This window comes from Haliotis rufescens, unplaced genomic scaffold (assembly GCF_023055435.1).
Source record: "Haliotis rufescens isolate VD_foot unplaced genomic scaffold, xgHalRufe1.0.p SCAF_6, whole genome shotgun sequence".
Lineage (NCBI taxonomy): Eukaryota > Metazoa > Mollusca > Gastropoda > Lepetellida > Haliotidae > Haliotis > Haliotis rufescens.
In genome coordinates this window covers 53,706,081-53,726,595 of record NW_025964334.1, presented here as the reverse complement: position 1 = coordinate 53,726,595, position 20,515 = coordinate 53,706,081, and the positions used below count along the sequence as shown (strand labels likewise).

General features: G+C 43.4%; 1 protein-coding gene across 1 annotated transcript; it reads left to right on the top strand.

Annotated features, from left to right (window-relative positions):
- The first annotated feature begins 494 nt into the window (after positions 1–494).
- Positions 495–19,506, top strand: LOC124138204. The gene is made up of 5 exons (XM_046504745.2): positions 495–628; positions 11,045–11,301; positions 14,575–14,629; positions 15,426–15,472; positions 18,893–19,506. The coding sequence occupies exons 1-5, from the start codon at positions 622–624 to the stop codon at positions 18,977–18,979; spliced, it is 453 nt and encodes a 150-aa protein (XP_046360701.2). The 5' UTR covers positions 495–621; the 3' UTR covers positions 18,980–19,506.
- The last annotated feature ends 1,009 nt before the right edge of the window (positions 19,507–20,515 follow it).

Sequence of the window (20,515 nt, the reverse complement as noted above, 5' to 3'; positions counted from 1 at the left end):
ATACTGTGTCTGAGTGGGGTATTCATGTTAAACTGCGGCATGGTATCTCAGTGAGCTAGCACTATAAATCGGCATCAGTCCGGACTAGTACGAACAGACACACACACACACACACACACACACACACACACGTGTGCATGCACGTCGCTATATACGTGCAACAATCTTGGACGCGACGTTAAACCCTATTTCACCTCACCTCACCTCTTAGAATAATGACAATTAAAAACAATTCGTTCTGATGTTACTTAAAACCAATTAATTGGTTCATTATAACTAACACCAATATACAATAACGTAAGAATTTAAACTGTTCAAAGGTGGTCGCGATGATTGCTGCGTTAAGTGACAAGCACCACGGACCTATATTATACAAGTCCGTGCAAGCACTCACTTCACTTTGGTTTCCTTCCGCCAAGAACGTTGTTCCTGTACTGGTGTATATCGCTTCGCCCAAATGCAGCCAGCTATTGCCTGGTCGCCTGTGAAGTCACTCCGCGATCCACTCAGAATGGCGGGGGCAGAACCGTCCTCCTCACATAGCACCGTGTCGTACTCGGGTAGTTCGCTGTAGACATGCTCCTCGCACTGGATGTACACACGTAGTTACCACCACACAAAATGACGAGTGAGTATTTTCTTTCGCAATTTTTGTCCATCACAAGGTATATATTCCAGCGTAAAAACAGTCCAGGACCTTTTTTTTCATGTAAATTATCATTTAATATCGTGCTTTTTAAACGAAATAGAATTAATTCTTAAATTTTGATGTGCACAGTGTGTTGTTTTATATATTGGTAGTGCTGATTAGTAACTTAGATTTCAGTCGCTGTACCCTCGAGGGGGGTTGACGTAGCGTGAAATTATTGTCCCCCATAGATGGTGTGTAAGTTCCACATCATTTAAAGTATTTCTATACATGCGAGACTTTTAAAAATAGTATTTTTGTCATTATACCTTGATGGCCGACCTTGCTTACAATCGCCAGCAGTTGTTAGGGTGGTGTTATTCCTGCTGGGGAACCGTGCAGGTAGCAGAAGTATTGTAAGTCCCCTCGGTCCCTGGTATGGTGGCTTAACTGTGGTCGAGGGCGATCTGTAGCCGTTTTTTGTATTGTGCTGTTATTTGATGGTTTATTCTTTTACATGCTCTAAAACTAGTTTCAAATACAATCTGTAATAATCTAGGTATTGTACTGTCCTTCGATGACAGGATTTTATACACTCTAAATATATTTATTATTAAAATGCTTTTGTCTCGTCATGATATGGCTAAAATATTGCCGATATGACGTAAATTTTAACTCACTCACTCGATCAATTTTGCAATGTTTGATATGTATAATCGTATATGAAGGTAAAAGAATAATCTTAGGTATAGTAAAAATATAAGTGTATTATTTTATTATTATTATTATTATTATTTTTATTTATTATTTTCCTTCCACCTAACAGTGTGGCGTCAGGCAACAAACAAACACTTATTATTTTATTAATGTATTTTATGCAAACTGTGTTGAACAGGACATGCTTACCCGTTTCGCGAACACCTGGTGTCATTACTGATTTTTAGTGATCCCTTCGTGTAATTTTAACTGCTATTTTGCCTTATCCGTCCAATGGAATTTACTTTGGCGGATAATCGAGACAGGTTATTTTTAGTCTTCGACGTCTTATGCTCACATCGTCACCAACAGGTGAAGAAATAATTTACCTGATTATATACAGTAAACTACGGTTATGACGAACTCAAAGGGGCCACTAATTTTAATTCGTTATAACCGGAGTTCGTTATTATTAAGCATATGTACAGCATATATACAGTAAATGGCCGGGACAAAAAAAATAAGTTCGTCATATCCGTCAGTTCGTTATAGGCGTGTTCGTTATAAAAGTTGTTTTGTGTTCGAACAAGTAGTCAGAGACAGTCCTATGTACATAAAGTGACTTAACTGACTTGTCGTTCAAATAGTAGGAATTAAACTATTCATGATACCCGTTAAACACAAATGTCCTGTAATCTAATACTGATTTTTACGATGTTTCGTCATATTGCGTTAGTTGGCATCACCTTACACACACACTACACTCAAGGTAGAATTGATCCCAAACATTCAGACACAGTTGTCACGCCGGTTTAGACATACTGGGGATTCCTGTTAGGAGACCGCCTCCGTGTCGTAGTGAACAGAGCGCCTGCCCGTAGAACTGAAGGGCGTTGGTTCGATCCCCGGCCGCGTCATACAAGAAGACTTTTAAAGATGGTACCTGTTGTTACCCTGCCTGGCGCTCGGTATGGGGGGGGGGGGGGGGGGGGGGGGGGGGGAGGGGAGTGTAAACAAGGACTGCTTAGGGGTAAAACAAGGACTGCCGGGACTGCCACACTGATCCGGGTGGAATAGGGAACTGGTCCCCAGTATGTCTCACTGATCCGGGTGGAATGGGGAACTGGTCCCAGTATGTCACACTGATACGGGTGGAATAGGGAACTGGTCCCCAGTATGTCACACTGATCTGGGTGGAATAGGGAACTGGTCCCAGTATGTCACACTGATCCGGGTGAAATAGGGAACTTGTCCCCAGTATGTCACACTGATCCGGGTGGAATGGGGAACTTGTCCCCAGTATGTCACACTGATCCGGGTGGAATGGGGAACTTGTCCCCAGTATGTCACACTGATCCGGGTGGAATGGGGAATTAATACCAAGTATGTCACACTGATCCGGGTGGAATGGGGAACTGGTCACCAGGATGTCACACTGATCCGGGTGGAACTGGGATCGGTTGGTCAAGTTAAGCCTGCTTGATTATGCTATCGTACCCGGACAGCGTGGAACGTTCTTCATACTATAATGACCAAGTCTCTAAAATGTCCAGGTCGCCATGACGTGGCTTGAATATAACTGACTTTGTCGTTGACCAGAACACAAGCCAAACTAAATATTCAAAACCCACCAACTCTTTTTAACGTTTTGAAAGTTGTTGTGTGATCAGTAGGAAAGGAAAGCATATTGATTTTTATGAACGAAATATTTTTCTCAACTTAAGTTTTTACTTAAGCTCAAATTTGTCATGTGAATATTATAAAGATGACTATAACTGGTGCTTATTATGGGGGTCACAACAACCGGAGCTTACTGTGAGGGTGACTATAACTGGAGCTTAAAGACGACGTTGATCCTGGAGTCAATCCCTCTGGTCTCACTGCGAGTTACGTACAGATTATCCCAATTAGCAGGGGACTTATCCGCAGACTACACAGCAGGAGTAATAACATAACATGGTCGAGGGTTCAATCTCAATATACTCGGTTCGGTTCAAAACGTCATACGTTGTTACTGTTCGTACTAATCCGACTGTCTACGCCGTCAGTAATCAGATAACGACGTGTGGATTTGTGTTTGTTGGACGCGAACCTGGGCCTCGGTCAAAGCGTCCTCGCCGAATTCTGCTTGTTTGATCCGTATACATACGTCATGGCCTTTCCGTGGGATTCTGGTGAAGCAAGACCAATGAGCGAAGCTACGTTGAACCAACGTTGTAAGCTAACTTTGGTCAATATTAACGTCAACATTGCGCCAACGTTGGTCCAACGTTGCATGGTCTCTGGGAAACAACGTTCACTAATAATACCGTTTTGACCCGTATGCAGCCCTGGTTCTTTGGGACTTGCTCGCGATCCTCTTGAGTGAGTGAGTGAGTGTGTGAATCGGTGAGTGAATATGAGTGAGTGAGTAGGTGGGTGGTTTGGTAGGTGAGTGAGTAATCGAATGAGTAAGTGAGTGAGTCGTACTCATGTACGGAATGACCACTAGTTTGACTCGACTGTTGACAGGCTGACGTGGTACAGCTGGAGTATTCAATTCGGTCTTCACCAACCCATGCTTGCCGTAAAAGGCGACTGTGCTTGTCGTAAGGGGCGACAAACGGGATCGGGTGGTCAGGCTCGCTGACTTGGCTAATGCATATCATTGATCCCAATTGCGTGGATCGATGCTCATGATATTAATCACTGGATTGTCTGGTCCAGACTCGTTTATTTACAGACCGCCGTCATATAGCTGGAATATTGCTGAGTGCGGCGTTAAACAACCAACCAACCAACCAACATTCACTAACTCACTCACTTAAACTCTTCCTCTACTGACGGCAACTATCAGATCTCGTGAGGCTAATACTTCTTGACTGTTAGTATAACTGCACGAAGGCAGAAAACACTCACTCACTCACTCACTCACTCACTCACTCACTCACTTTGTTGAGCGAGGCCCAGGATGGAATCTAACCTCCACGTGACCATATCCACATGTCCTTATCTGATTACTGTTTCAGATCGTCGGATTACTGCGAACATTAACAACGAGTGAACCGAATCCAAAATTGAAAATAGCATTTATGTTTTAATGGCTCTCGAACTGTCATGGAGTCGTCACTATTGTTTCCCTGCCTCGGCATAGAGTCCCGAACTTATCAGATATCTGGAATCGGTGTAGAGTCCCGAACTTATCAGATATCTGGAATCGGTGTAGAGTCCCGAACTTATCAGATATCTGGATTCAGCCTAGCGTTACAATAATGTCCCTTGCATGTTTCTCCTCCCGACCATGTTTTGAAATAGACACAATGTTATCATCTGATCGGTTGTGCTACCTGCCCTCAGGTGCCTAATTGCAAAATACAGGTGTCATTCCAGGTATGTTATTACCTGATCGCTGCTGTAGGTATGCGTTCATTAATAGATAGACTTTCAAATCGTACAGCTTTAAGAACGCTACTAAAAAAACATACATTATTTACAAGTTGGCATTATCTTGGAGGCACATAGGTCAAGGCGAAAAAGGTAACTTTTTTAACCAGACAAAATAATCATTCTTCAAGACAGGTGTACATAACCTTTGTATGTCAAAGTTGTATACCACTATTGTCCTTGATTGAATTGTGGTGTGGGTTGTGTTTCATGAAAGGGACAACACCATTTGTATAGTCATAAGAAAGTCATTGTACGATTCAGACTACAGATTAGCACGTGTTATGAATCGCTATCGAATAGTGATGACACCAGGTGTTCGCAAAAAGGTGAACTTATCCTGACCCACCGGTGGCACCCGTCACAAACACACGCAAAGGCATTTGTGGTATTTACTCATAACAGGGGTTCCTCAAAGTGGCTGTAAAGTCATGATGATGATGATGATGATGATGGTGGTGGTGGTGAAAAAGAAAGAAGTATGATCCAATTGCAGAAGAGAGTTCTCAATACAAAGTAGAGCATAAATACAACAAAAGAAGCGAGCTCATTTCCACCTGTCGCCATGGTAAACCCCCAAGCCGAGCAAAAAAGAAAGGGTCAAACTAAAAACCATGTTTCATTATGCCTGATGATCGTACGCAATACCATGGGTGCGTGAAACTCAGAGTTGCAAAATGATATAAGGAAAGGGTATCCAAATCTGTATATATATATATATATATATATATATATATATATATATATATATATATATATATATATATATATATATATATATATATGGCCTTATATATACTCTAAATGGTTTTTATGGTATATTTATTTATCTACTTATTTATTTTATGAAATCCCCGTATATATATATATATATATATATATATATATATATATATATATATATATGTGTGTGTGTGTATATACTCTTAAGAAGTAAGGAGATGTCATAAACTTTAGTCATATGAAAGAATCGAGCGGGTTTTATACTTCTTTTGAGTAGTATACATCGCTCTATCTGATAAAAAACACACGTCGGTTTTTATATTATTGGTGTCACGTTTTATACGTACACGTTCACAACAGAAATCAACACCCCCATTTCACACGCCAACAAACAAGCGGCAGACATCTTCCTTGGGATATGTCAATATACGTACATTGTGTATAAGTATTATGTCTTGTTTACACGCCTGAGTAAACTGGGCCAGTGATTTCTGCCGCCCTTGTCGACGGCCCGTCAACAGCCGAAGACACGACCGATATGTCTATTAATATTTACAATGAATTGAAGTCAAGACAAACTCAAACATGCGTCCATTATCGTGTCCTCGTTATTCAAGATCTGTATTAGCAGAAGGATTAAATTGATAAAAAAAACTACAATCAACGTGGAAAGGTGGAAATATTCTTCACTAATACTTTATTGAATTTACCTTATCAGAAATTGGTAATTACGAAACCACTTTAAAAAAATTTAACATCCCCACAAACGTCTTCCCGCCGCAAAGGTGTTAACTGACTGTATAAAAGTCCAGATTTTAAAGACAGTTAACCCCTTTGCCGCGGGAAGATGCCCTATAAACTATTGCTGTAAGTGTTATGGGAGGACGGCTCACCTATTAGACAGAGTGAGTGAGTGAGTATGGTTTTACGCCGCTTTTAGCAATATTCCAGCAATATCACGGCGGGGGACACCAGAAATGGGCTTCTCACATTGTACCCATGTCGGGAATTGAACCCGGGTCTTCGGCGTGACGAGCGAGCGCTTTAACCACTAGGCTACCCGATCGCCCCCCTTTTAGACTTTTTGGCTTTGGTGAATCTTTATGGATCAAAATATGAAATAATTGTTATAGCTACCCTAATGAATGCAGCAATACGATTTCTATATCATACTCAACAACAAAAAAATACTGTGATTAAGTTCGTAATCATATTGTGATTTTGTAGAAAGATATTACATAGTACTGTATTCTGTTTTTTATTTGGCGTAAGGTTGGCGACGTCGGCTTTCTAAAGATGTTTAAAACATTTTATTTCCAACCTATTGAATTTCAAATTTCCCAAGCAATGTGTGCGTCCTGGTATTACGTGTGTTCGAGTTATAATTATAATTATGTCATGTCTGGCCATGAATTCATTTGAGTTTTTTCTTAATTTGAAGTTTGGCATTTTTAGGCCCTAATATAGTCACAAAAACGGCTTCAAGCAGGACTGGTGTATCCTGATTAGGAGCTAATAGGGAACACAGTTGAACGAGTGAGTGAGTGAGTTGGGTTTAACGCCGCTTTTAACAGTATTCCCGTTATATCGCGGCGTGTCAGCTTAATGTGAGAGGAAAGCCCGAAGTGATGCAGGTCTCAGACGTTTACCACTTCGGTGGAACCCACGAGCACGGGTATGGTGCTGACAAACCTAGAAACATAATCGGAGCGAACCGGGATTCGAACCCACAATCATAGGTTACTGGCGTGCCGAAGGGACGCAACTCTGGAGAGCGAATCGCGGCGCCTTAGACGACTGGGGCAGTTGGAAGAATATTCGATGTCTAAAGCCATATCATCATTGCTGTTATACATTTTGTGGTGTCAATACGTTTGATAATGAACCTCTTTTTTCAAGCCCTTTAGTATAATTTTTAACCATCCAAGGCTTCATTTTTTATATTTCAAATTCAGATTCAAAATGTCTTTACTATGCGCGAAACAAGGTTAACTAGAGTTTGTTTTTCGTGAGAGTGAGGTGAACGCCACTCTCTGCAGTATCATGGTGGGCCAGTTTAATGTAAGACAAAGACCCTGACACGTCCTTCACGTATACAGCTCTGATGATGAGGAAACAAAATTGGACGAATCTGAGAACCCACAACTAGATGATTTCTTCAGTCTACGCTGCCAGTAATTGGTAATTAATGGAGAAATCACTCGAATCTGTTGATTCCAGGCGAATCAAGGAGCCCCGGAATGGCGAATTGATTCTACTTCCGGAATCAAAGAGATTGGACTGATTTCTCTGATTTTTAACAATGCTATGATTGATATAGAATTTATCTATAATTTTGCATGACGGCTTTTGCTGCGTCAGTTTTACATTTTAGAAATACACTTTCAGAATGGCCATGGAATTCCAGAATCAACTGCAAACCCAATAGCCTGACGTCATCATAATGGTGAAGATAAAAGCACTTAAACCCTTTCCATATTCAATAGAAATCTCTGCTAAAAGCAGAGTCCGATTATATCATGAACATGTGTTTGAATCACTATCGAATAGTGATGATATCAGGTGTTCGCGAGCGGTGAGCGTATAGTAAGCTATCAGCCCCCAAATTCAGACTTTTATCAAATTAAATAACGGCCAGCGTCGGCGTTTGAAACCTTTATCGACCCGTGTTGATCTATTTGATGACAAAATCACTCGGGTGACACTCTCTGTATATATTCAGTCTTCACTGTTTAGCCTTTGAGCCACAACCAGCGTGTGTCAATCGTTCAAGAAGATTTTTGTTTGTTTGTTGTTTAACGCCGCACTGACCACTATTCCAGCTATATGACGGCGGTCTGTAAATAATCGAGTCTGGACCAGACAATCCAGTGATTGACATCATGAGCATCGATCTAAGCAATTGGGATACGATGACATGTATCAACCAAGTCAGCAAGCCTGACCACCAGATCCCGTTAGTCGCCTCGTACGACAAGCATAGGCGCATTTTACGGCAAGCATGGGTTCCTAAAGACCTATTCTACCCCGGATCTTCACGGGTCTCGTTCAATAAGAACAGTATCTGCTGGTTTAACTGAAACGCAGCAAGGTATCGTCGTTATGATATTGAGATAACAATTAGTCAGTTTGACAGATCCTTCAACCAATATCTGTAATCCCTGCCAAGATTCGTGCAGTCAGGGGATTATCCTTATCCGATGATGATCAATAATGAACTGTGACAATGTTGGAAACAAATAGCCAGCGAGACACGCGACATCGATAGCAGATAGCAAACACGTAGTCGAGATAAGATCAGACAATGTCTTCGTCGTTAGCCATCATTCACTGGACGCACGGCGGTTCATTGGTCTGCATGTAAAGCATTTCGCTGTCAGGAGTAGCGTTCCTTGATCATGTCAGGATACGCTGACTGTTCTTTCGAATGACAGATTTGCCCTTATTATGATTATTGCTTTGAATGATTAGTGGTCTTCACGCCTGGGACCCACATCACTTCGGGCTGTCCCCCAATATGAAGCAGATAGGCAATTATATAACTGAGTACTGTTCAAAGCGTCGATACTTCGTGGACGTATTCGGGGGCACGGGTGGCCCAGTCATCTAAGGCGCCGCCATTCGCTCTCCAGAGTTGCGTCCCTTCGGCACGCCAGAAACCTATGATTGTGCGTTCGAATCCCGGTTCGCCCCGATTATGTTTCTAGGTTTGTCAGCACCATACCCGTGCTCTTGGGTTTCACCGAAGTGGTAAAACGTCTGACACCTGCATCACTTGGGACTTTCCTCCCACATTAAGCTAACACCGCGATATAACTGGAATACTCACTCACTCACTCACTCGTGGATGTATTCAGATAAATAATTACAACCCAAGATATATGGAAATATGAACGGTCTTTTTTTGCGAGACATTCGTGTTTCCTGTAGGTTTTGTGCCTTGCATATTGTCATCAGAAAGATTCTGACTCCACATCTTGTCTTTTTCAATTGTTTATGACCGCCAAGCATGTGCTCTCCGATCCTCTGGTGGAACTCTACTGTATCAGCCTCTGTCTACTTCTGCTATGTCTGACCGTGCCTTCTCCTTTTGCAGTCCACAGTTATGGAACGCTTTGCCTTTGAATCTGAGAAACTCTGCTTCTAAGGAAACATATAAGTCTCTCCTCAAAACCCACTTCTTCACCTCAGCTTTTCAATAGATCTCCTGATTGTTGGCATATGTACATAGACATTACTTTTTAACCTTGTCTCAGCGCCAGTGAGCAACTGTCGATGGATATTAGGCGCTTTACAAATCAATTATTATTATTATGTTTCATCTAATACCAAAAGCACGGGTACTCATGTATTGATAGTTACTAATATCGTGACGTCACGTTATTCCAAAGCTCCGCACAGCGTTTCACGCGTACATAAATAAACTTCGGAGGATTAAATTTGCACGGTTAAAAAGTATCATAGCTGATTTCTATTGACACAGTAGGATTTGTTCACCCTGACATGGGAAGGTAGTTGATGTAAAATATGAGCCACATCCCAATAGGTTACCCACCTAGAGTAAAGTTGGTTGTTGTTGGTTGTGTGTTGTTTAACGCCGCACACAGCTATATGACGGCGGTCTGTAAAAAAAAAAAAAAAAAGAAAAATCGGGGCGGTCGGGTAGCCTAGTGGTTAAAGCGTTCGCTCGTCACGCCGAAGACCCGGGTTCGATTCCCGACATGGGCAAAATGTGTGAAGCCCATTTCTGGTGTCCCCCGCCGTGATATTGCTGGAATATTGCTAAAAGCGGCGTAAAACCATACTCACTCACTCACTGTAAAAAATCGACTCTGAACCAGACAATCCAGCGATTGACATCATGAGAATCGATCCACGCAATGGGGATACGATGACATGCATCAACCAAGTCGCCGAGCCTGACCCTCCGATCCCCTCTGCGCCTCTTACGACAAGCATAGTCGCCTTTTACGGCAAGCATAGGGTACTGAAGACCTATTCTTGTAAAACAGACATCAATCAATCCTCAATTGAATGTAATCATCAGTATTTTCCTAACAACATAACTCGTTCATATTCTTCTCAATTCATGTGGGCGGTCGGGTAGCCTAGTGGTTAAAACGTTCGCTCGTCATGCCGAAGACCCGGGTTCGATTCCCGATTTGGGTACAATGTGTGAAGCCCATTTCTGGTGTCCCCGGCCGTGATATTGCTGGAATATTGCTAAAAGCTGTGTAAAACCATACTCACTCACTCACTGACTCTCAATTCATGTTCGTGTCTACTATATTACATATATAAACGACCCGTTATGATCGGAGTTAGAATAGGTCTTCAGCAACTCATGCTTGTCGTAAGAGGCAACTAACGGGATCGGGTGATCAGGCTCGCTGTTGCCGCATGTCATCGTATCCTGTTTGCGTAGATCGATGCTCATGATCTCAATCACTGGATTGTCTGGTCCAGACTTGATTATGGAATAATACTAATCGCGGCGTTAAACATCAAACAAACAAACAAACAAACAAACACTGTTACCTACAAACAATCGAACGCATATATTCCATGTTTCAGGCACAGCAGATCCAGCGTATATTCAGGCCGTGTCCGTGGGCTTCCGGCGAAGCCAGTCAAGTCTGTCAACCCGCTCCGACATCCGGATTAAATCAGCTCTCAGCATTGCTGGGTATGAGCTGTGCGGAGACAACCTCAAGAAGCGACAGGAAGTGATGTCACGCGTCTCAAGCGATGACTGTATCCATTCCCGGAGGGAGAAGGCACAGATGATGGAAGAGCTGATATTTCTTTATGGCCTGCACGCGTATGACAACGTATGTATGTCACTTGTGACCTACGACCGCCTCCGTGGAGCGGAAAGTCCGGGGTTCGATCCCCAGCCGCGCCATACCGAAAGACGTTAAAAGATGGTACTTGTTGTTACCCTGTCTGGCGCTCGGCATTAAGGGACTAAAACAAGGACTGGTTGGCTCGGAGTCAGTATGCTGTGTCTGAGTGGGGTATTCATGTTTAACTGCGGCATGGTATCGGTATCAGTCCGGACTACTAGTACAAGAAGCCACACACACACACATACACGTGCATGCACGTCGCAATAATATTAGTGCAATAATTTTGGACGCGACGTTAAACCCCATTTCACCACATTTCACCTCACTTGTTACCTACCCGTGAAGATCCGGGTTAGAATAGGTCCCAGCAACCCACGCTTGTCGTAAGAGGCGACTAACGGGATCGGGGTGGTCGGGCTGGCTGACTTGGTTGATGCATGTCATCGTATTCCAATTGCGTGGAGCGATGCGCATGGTGTCAATCACTGGATTTTCTGGTCCAGACTCGATTATTTACAGACCGCCGTCATATAGCTGGAATACGGCGTTAAACATCAAACAAAAAAACACTTGTTATTTGTAGGGCGAATCTCAAACTGGTTTGTGTTAACCAATTTTGGAAACGTATTATCAATGGGGTGAGTGAGTATGTTTTTACGCCGCTTTTAGCAATATTCCAGCAATATCACGGCGGGGGACACCAGAAATGGACTTCACACATTGTACCCATATCGGGAATCGAACCCGGGTCTTCGGCGTGACGAGCGAACGCTTTAACCACTAGGCTACCCGACCGCCCCGAATTATCAATGGAAACACATAGGTCAAACATAAAGAAACCGTTTCGTTGGAGGTGTCTTTCAGCAGTAATTGTTTTAAACTCGATATTATCCTCGTGCTTGGGAGCATGGATGGGGCAGTCGCCATAATTCACTATGATTGCGGGTTCGAATCCCGGTTCGCCCCGATTATGTTTCTAGGTTTGTCAGCACCATACCCTGCTCGTGGCTTTCACCGAAGTGGTAAACGTCTGAGACCTGCATCACTTCGGGCTTTCCTCCCACATTAAGCTGACACGTCGTGATATTATTGGAATACTGTTATAAAAGCGGCGTTAAACCCTCTTCACTCACTCACTCACTATTCAAATGATTCACTTGACTGGGATCATTAACGCTGCTGAAGAGTACAGACAAACACATTGGGACGAATACGATGCTTGGACCCGCCCTGATAAATGAGACGACTGTTCCCTCTTGTACGTTCACCCCTCATTAGTCGCATTTAGGCTGTTCCACCAATTAGTTAAAAAGGGAAAGATGTATCTTTGAACAGAACTTTAGTCATATCATGGCGTGTTAGCTTCATGTTGGAGGTGAGCGGATCGTAGGCATTTAGCACTTCTGTGCCAGGGAAGTGACGACAGGCGCAGGTAGAGCTGGGAATACAAGGTGGTGAAACATGGGGTTTACGCCTCCTAAAGATTATTGCGCGCGTTTATGTTTGTTTGTTTGTTTGTTTGTTGTTTAACGCCGGCATCTTCCAGCTATATGACTGCGGTATGTAAATAATCGAGTCTGGACTAGACAATCCAGTGATTAATGTCATGAGCATCGATCCACTCAATTGGGATCGATGACATGCATCAACCAAGTCTGCGAGCCTGACCACCCGATCCCGTTAGTCGCCTCTTACGACAAGCATAGTCGCCTTTTACGGCAAGCATGGTTTGCTGAAGACCTATTCTACCCCGGATCTTCACGGGTAACGTGTATATGTAAAAGCGACGTGCGTGCGTGCGTGCGTGTGAGATTGCGTGTGTGTGTGTGTGTGTGTTTGTCTGTATGCACGTGTGTGTGTGTGTGTGTGTGTGTGTGTGTGTGTGTGTGTGCCTGCGTACGTGCGTGTGTGTGTGTGTCTGCCTGTACTAGTCCCGACTAATGCCGGTTGGTTAGTGCCATCCCACTGAAATACCATATCGCAGTTTAACACAAATAACCCACTCAGACTCAGTATACTCCGATTCAAACAGTCCCCGTTTTGTCCCCTTAAATTCCGAGCGCCAGGCAGGGTAACAACAAGTTCCACCTTTTCACGCCTTTGGTATGACGCAACCGGGAATCAACCACCGACTTTCCGCTCTCCGGGCAGACGCCCTATCCACTAGACCACGGATGCGGTCTCTGTGAATACAACCCACAGCTAGAAGATCCTGGCACGGTAGCACCCCATAATTCCTTTCGACCTCTCGTGACCCCATTAGTGGTAATAACTGAGTAAATTATAAACAGATTTGTTTTAAACGAACTTGTTAACGGTATATTTGATGCTTTTCTACATAAAATGACATTAACCGGTTCATCAAACATGTTGCCATGTTGCATTTGTCTGACTCTGTATTATATATCAGGATAAGCTAGAAGTAAGGTTAAGGAAAGCGGGTTCCCTGTTTATTTGTTTATTCGTTTTTGAGAATTTTCAAGAGGGACCAATACTGAGTTTAAACTGGATTTGGATGCTGTTTTTGTCTCACCTTGACGACAAAAATGTTTTGTTAACATGATTATGACTCTTGTAAATAGTACATTATGTCAAGAAGATCACCTTCCTGAACTATTTTACATATCTCCCAACACGGGGAGTACAGTCGTTTTTCTTTAGAATTGTAAAGCGTCTTCACACAGTAACCCATCTGTCACCACTCGCCCTTTTGCGTAGCCTGCAAGAAGACTCGTCCCCCTATCGATGAATGTTATGTGCGAAAATACGACAAACCAATCCGAATGCGCGTATGATTTCAAGTTCTTCGTCAAAGAATACCTCAGAAATCTTAGATGTCTTGCATCTAAAAATATACCAAAGACACAGTTAGATGTGTTCAATCATACTGTATAATTCCGCATGTCCCGATGTGCTTTAAATTGCATCTGAAATATATATAATATATGGGGAAATGTTAGTGAACCATAACGCAACGAGTTGACAATTGTTTTAGATATGCCCGTTTGCGCTAAGACGGAACCCGGTCGTAAAAATGGCCATGATCTTAAGCGGGCACGAGTCGCTTTTCGGCTTGTCCCGGAATAACACGAGTTGGTCACGCATGCACAGGAACCACGCCTCTGATATTTTACGCACGTTTCTTTCATTTTCGACCAAAACAATTGCGAAAGAAATTATTCTTGTGATTGTTTTTTAAGAATGTTTTCTTTTTTCACTGTTATACATTTTAAACACAATCTATCCTCGTTTCAGTTTAATTTTCCGAGTCACTCATCAATACAGTTACGTCGCACAAGATCCAAAATTGGTGAGTTGAAAGCAGTCACGACAGTAGTATGTTGTTGTTTTTCTGTTGTTTTTCTATAACAATGAATTGCTTAGTATTTCAAAATTAACATAACAATTAAATCGGTAATAAGGTATGTGCCAAATAGGGCTGGGACGGGTAACTCGGGTACCCAGGTCGGGTGGGTACTGAGTAGGACCCGGGTACCCACAGGACTACCCGGACCCGTGGTTAGTCACGTGATATATTGTTTAATGACATAACTTATCTAGAACTCTTTGGTTACACTTAAGTCACTAATGTTCGTATAACTTGATTCAACTTCAGTGTATGAATGACCAGATTGTTTAAAATACGTTTTGCCAGGGCTATGCTAAAAATGTTCCCAATCGGACATTTTGAGATGTACAGTGGGTACCCGGGTAGGGTCGGGTAAAAGCTAGGTGGGTACCCGGGTAGTAAATTTGGACTCGTCCCAGCCCCAGTGCCAAATACACCTCTTGGTCTGTAAGCATTAGGGCGGTCGGGTAGCCGAGTGGTTAAAGCGTTCGCTCGTCACGCCGAAGACCCGGGTTCGATTCCCGACATGGGTACAATGTGTGAAGCCCATTTGTGGTGTCCCCCGCCGTGATATTGCTGGAATATGGCTAAAGGCGGCGTAGAACCGTATTAACTCACTCACTGTAAGCATTAACCTAAAATGACTGTATTGCATTTCCGATCAAGCTTTGTACATCAAAGGGACACTACTCCTGGAACCTTGTTTTACCATGCTGTTACATATCAGTTTGTATTACAGTCATATTTTACCCCACAGGAAACGCATGGGCTTGCGAGAACGAGGCTTTCAGACAAATGTACAATGTAAGTTCAAGATATTTTCAAACATTTCCAACTGTTTTAAGAAACCGGTTACATGTGTATCTGTGAAGATCCGGGGTAGAATAGGTCTTCAGCAACCCATGCTTGCCGTAAAAGGCGACTATGCTTGTCGTGAAAGGCGACTAACGGGATCGGGTGGTCAGGCTCGCTGACTTCACCGATGCATGCCATCGTATCCCAATTGCGTGGATCGATGCTCATGATGCCAATCATTGGATTGTCTGGTCCAGACACGATTAGTTACAGACCGCCGTCATATAGCTGGAATATTGCTGAGTGCGGCGTTAAACTGACATGCCACTTGGTTGTCTGGTTTGTTTTCAGGCTGACGTCACATGGCAGGAGTACTGTTGTGCTGAACAGGCAATAAATACTGATTTTTCTCGCAAATTGTATAAATGGCTGGTGCTACCGGGGGGCAGGACATGCGTATCCTTTATGCAAACACCTGGTGTCAACGCTGATTTTCGTTGGTCCATTCATATAATTTCCATAGCTGTTTGCCCTCTTCGCTAATCGGAACCTTTTTTCGGCAGAACATCTTGGCTGGTTCTCTTGCGTTGACAATTTGTATTTAATATTAGCGTGACCCCGTGAAGATCCGGGGAGGGATTGATCTTCAGCAGCCCATGCTTGTCGTAGGAGGTGGTCAGGCTCGCTGACTTGATGCATGCCATCGTATCCCAATTGCGTAGATCGATGCTCATGATGTCAATCACTGTATTGTCTGGCTAACGACTCGATTGTCAAAAGGACGGCGTCCAACAGCTTTCATTAAACAATAAACACACTTTGGGTGGATGTGCCACCACAATGAACGATTTTTGGATGAGGAACAAGCGTTAGACATCGGTTTTGTCCACTGTTGTTCCAATATCATGGCTTGGTTGGATTGCTGTTTAACGCCGCACTATTCCAGCTATATGACGGAAATAATCGAGTCTGAACCAGACAATCAAGTGATTGACATCATGAGCATTTATCCACCCAATTGGGATCGATGACATGCATCAACCAAGTCAGCGAGCCTGACCACCCGATCCCGTTTATCGCCTCTTACGACAAGCATAGTCGCCTTTCACGGCAAGCATGGGTTGCTGAAGACCTATTCCAACCCGGGTCTTCACGGGTTCACGGGCAGTAGCATGCTAAGTTACCATTGGTGGAATTACACATAGGCCCGCTGACTTGGTTGATGCATGTCATCGTTTCCCAATGGCGTGGATCGATGCTCATGATGTCAATCACTTGAATGTTCTGGTCAAGACTCAATTATTTACTTATAGCGGGAATATTTCTGAATGCGGCGTTAAACAACAAATAAAAATATGACATTGCAAGGATGGCTGTTTTCAGCCTTGTAACGTATATATAAGATTTGTAACGTATTGTTCCGACCCGTGAAGATTCCGGGGTAGAATAGATCTTCAGCAACTCATGCTTGCCATAAATGGTGACTATGCCTGTCGTAAGGGGCGACTAACGGGATCGGGTGGTCAGGCTCGCTGACTTCGTAGATACCTGTCATCGCATTCAAATTGCGTGGATCGATGCTCATGATGTCAATCACTGGATTGTGTCGTCCAGACTCGATTATTTACAAACCGATGTCATTGCTGGAGTATTGCTGACTGCGGCGTTGAACAACAACAAAACAAAAATACTTGATCAAGATGTAAGGAGAAGGTTAAGATCCATGTTGATTTCATGCATGTTCTGGAAGCAGGTGCGCGAACTGAACGCGAACTTTTCAGCGGTCCACTCGTTTTGTTTGCGTGGGGTCTTGCAGATTTTACGTAAACTTCTAAATATTGTCTGATCTTATCTCGACTACGTGTTTGCTATCTGCTATCGATGTCGCGTGTCTCGCTGGCTATTTGTTTCTAGCATTGTCACAGTTCATTATTGATAATCATCGGATAAGGATAATCCCCTGACTGCACGAATCTTGGCAGGGATTACAGATATTGGTTGAAGGATCTGTCAAACTGACTATTGTTATCTCAATATCATAACGACGATACCTTGCTGCGTTTCAGTTAAACCAGCAGATACTGTTCTTATTGAACGAGACCCGTACGAGGCGACTAACGGGATCGGGTGGTCATGCTTGCTGACTTTATTGATACATGTTATCGTATCCCAATTGCGTGGATCGATGCTCATTATGTCAATCACTGGAGTCGATTATTTACAAACCGCCGTCATATAGCTGGAATATTGCTGTGTGCGGTGGTAAACAACAAGTAAACATAGGACCAAAACATTATCGAAAGCGCCGTAATGATTCCGTATAACTAAAATGGATTTGGTTTCGGTGCAAAGCGGGTTCGGATGTGCTTTGGAGCAACCATATCCAGTGTCCTTCTCTTGGCGGTACGGGGGCCCAGTCGTCTAAGGCGCCGCGATTCGCTGTGCAGAGTTGCGTCCCTTGGACACGCCAGAAACCTATGATTGCGGGTTCGAGATGATTATGACTCTTGTAAATAGTACATTATCTCAAGAAGATAACTTTCCTGAAGTATATTTACATATATCCTAATACGGGGAGTACAGTCTTTTTCTCTAGAATTGTAAAGCGTCTTTGCACAGAAGGGGGCACGGGTGGCCCAGTCGTCTAAGGCGCCGCGATTCGCTGTGCAGAGTTGCGTCCCTTGAACCCACCAGAAACCTATGATTGTGGGTTCGAATCCCGGTTCGCCCCGATTATGTTTCTAGGTTTGTCAGCACCATACCCGTGCTCGTGGGTTTCACCGAAGTGGTAAACGTCTGAGACCTGCATCACTTCGGGCTTTCCTCCCACATTAAGCTGACACGCCGTGATGGAATACTGTTAAAAGCGGCGTTAAACCCAACTCACTCACTCACTCACTCCTGGCGGTGCACTGGAAACATATCCCGCAACACGTGGCGTAGCCATTAACTCTTGCAAAAAGGCGAGGCGCCGGCCATCAAAGCCCGTAACCCATAACCTCTGAAATTTGTAACGAAACAGAATTCGGAAGTGGTATAAAAATAAGAGATAAAATTTATCTGAAGTGCGACCACCCAGCAGCACAGAATTAAAATTAACTTTCGCAGTTGAGTACTCTCAACAACATTAATTCTAGGTCAGCGCTTTCACATTATTCTTGGGGTGGTCTTGTCAATGTTTATTAGCTCCAAATGTGTCATGCGTTTTGAGCATGTAGACCCAGCGTCTAACGCTATGTCACTGCATTGTCGTTGTCGTTATTGTTGTCGTTATTATTTTATCATCACCTCTATTATTATTATTATTATTATTATTATTATTATTCATGTTTCCTGTAATAACGCATGATATCGATTCATTGCTATTTCATGGGTTTGGTAACTTTATTATTATTATTATTATTATTATTATTATTATTATTATTGCAGTCATCGTCAAGGTTACCCAGACGCCGGGCTCCCCTTCAGCCGGCCAACTTTCCATCTATCCAAGTCGGGCGTCACCTGCTGAAGTGATGTAGCAGATGGGGCAGTGACGTCATATAGATGTGATAACATCTGTATCACTACGGTAACGGAAGAACAAGTGACACGCGAACTGATGAGACCTTACAGGCAGTGCACTAGTGTTTGCAGGTGCGTCGTAGACGTGGCTGGTGGAGGGTGCTATTGCTACGGACAATATGCGGTCGAGCCCGTTCGTCGGAAGGGATGTGTGGCAAGCTGCACGTTTTGAAGTTCGAGAGATGAATTAAGGGTACCAGCATGAGACAAACGTCAGTTCGACACTTCCGATTCGACTTCGATTCGATTCATTAACTGCGAGAATATTGTAAATTCAAATCATCGATGTGCGACAATGCGGTGGTTGACAGTATGTGAGCGTTCCCACCTCGACGCCACAGTAGCACCGGACAGGGAAGAGTGAGTGAGTGAGTGAGTGATTTGGGTTTTACGTCACTTAGAACAACATTCCAGTTATTTCACATGTCAGCTTAATGTGGGAGGAAATCCCGAAGTGATGCAGGTCTCAGACGTTTACCACTTTGGTAAAAACCACAAGCAAGGTATGGTGCTGACAAACCTAAAACATAATCGGGGCGAAATTGGGATTCGAACCCACGATCATAGGTTCCTGGTGTGACCAAGGGACGGAACTCTGCTCAGCGTCTTAGATGACTAGGCCACACGTGCCCCAAGCTTGATGAGGGAGGAAAACCCGAAGTGATGCAGACCTGAGACGTTAACCACATTGGTCAAACCAATTACAGGAACAATTGAAAGTCCCCAAAATATGATCTGTTTTCTCACTGCAACAAGACTGCGTCCAGTATGTGAAGCTGTGTTGACATTTATGAGACATATAGACATATATAACTTACCTCTGCTCGGTTCATCACATTCCGTAACAGACAGGACATTCGACAAGGACTAATACAGAACTACAGTAAACTACGGTTATAACGAACTCAAAGGGACCACCACCTTTAGTTCGTTATAACCGTAGTTCGTTATAAGCATAGATTCAGCAAATAGAGGGGATCAAAACACCTTTCGTTATATCCGTCAGTTCGTTATAAGCGTGTTCGGTATAAACGTGGTTATCTCCATCGCCCATTGTGCATTCATATCATTCATGTTACTAGTAGTACAGGTATTAAACACATATATTTGTCATGATCGTAGTCCATTGAGCTTGCGACCGCCTCCCTTGTCTAATGGATAGAGCGTCTGCCCGGAGAGCGGAAGGTCGGGGTTCGATCCATGGCCGCGTCATACCAAAAGACGTTAAAGGATGGCTGTTGTTACCCTGCCTGCTGCTCGGCATTTGGGGATAAAAGAAGGCCCTGTCATCTCGGAGTCAGTATACTGAGTCTGAGAGGGGTATTCATATAAATCTGCAGCATTGTGTCTCAGTGGGCTAGTACTATTAAACTAGTATCACAAGCAGCTACGTGACGCTAAATAAGTGCAATTATCTTGAAGGCGACGTAAAAACCATTTAATGTCATCTGCACTGACGCAGGATACATTGTTATGGCCATCATATCT

Coding starts and splice junctions, on each gene's coding strand:
- LOC124138204 (XM_046504745.2), top strand. Junction 11,302..14,574: donor GCCTGCACGCGTATGACAAC/GTATGTATGTCA, acceptor TCCTCGTTTCAG/TTTAATTTTCCGAGTCACTC. Junction 15,473..18,892: donor CTTTCAGACAAATGTACAAT/GTAAGTTCAAGA, acceptor TTATTATTGCAG/TCATCGTCAAGGTTACCCAG.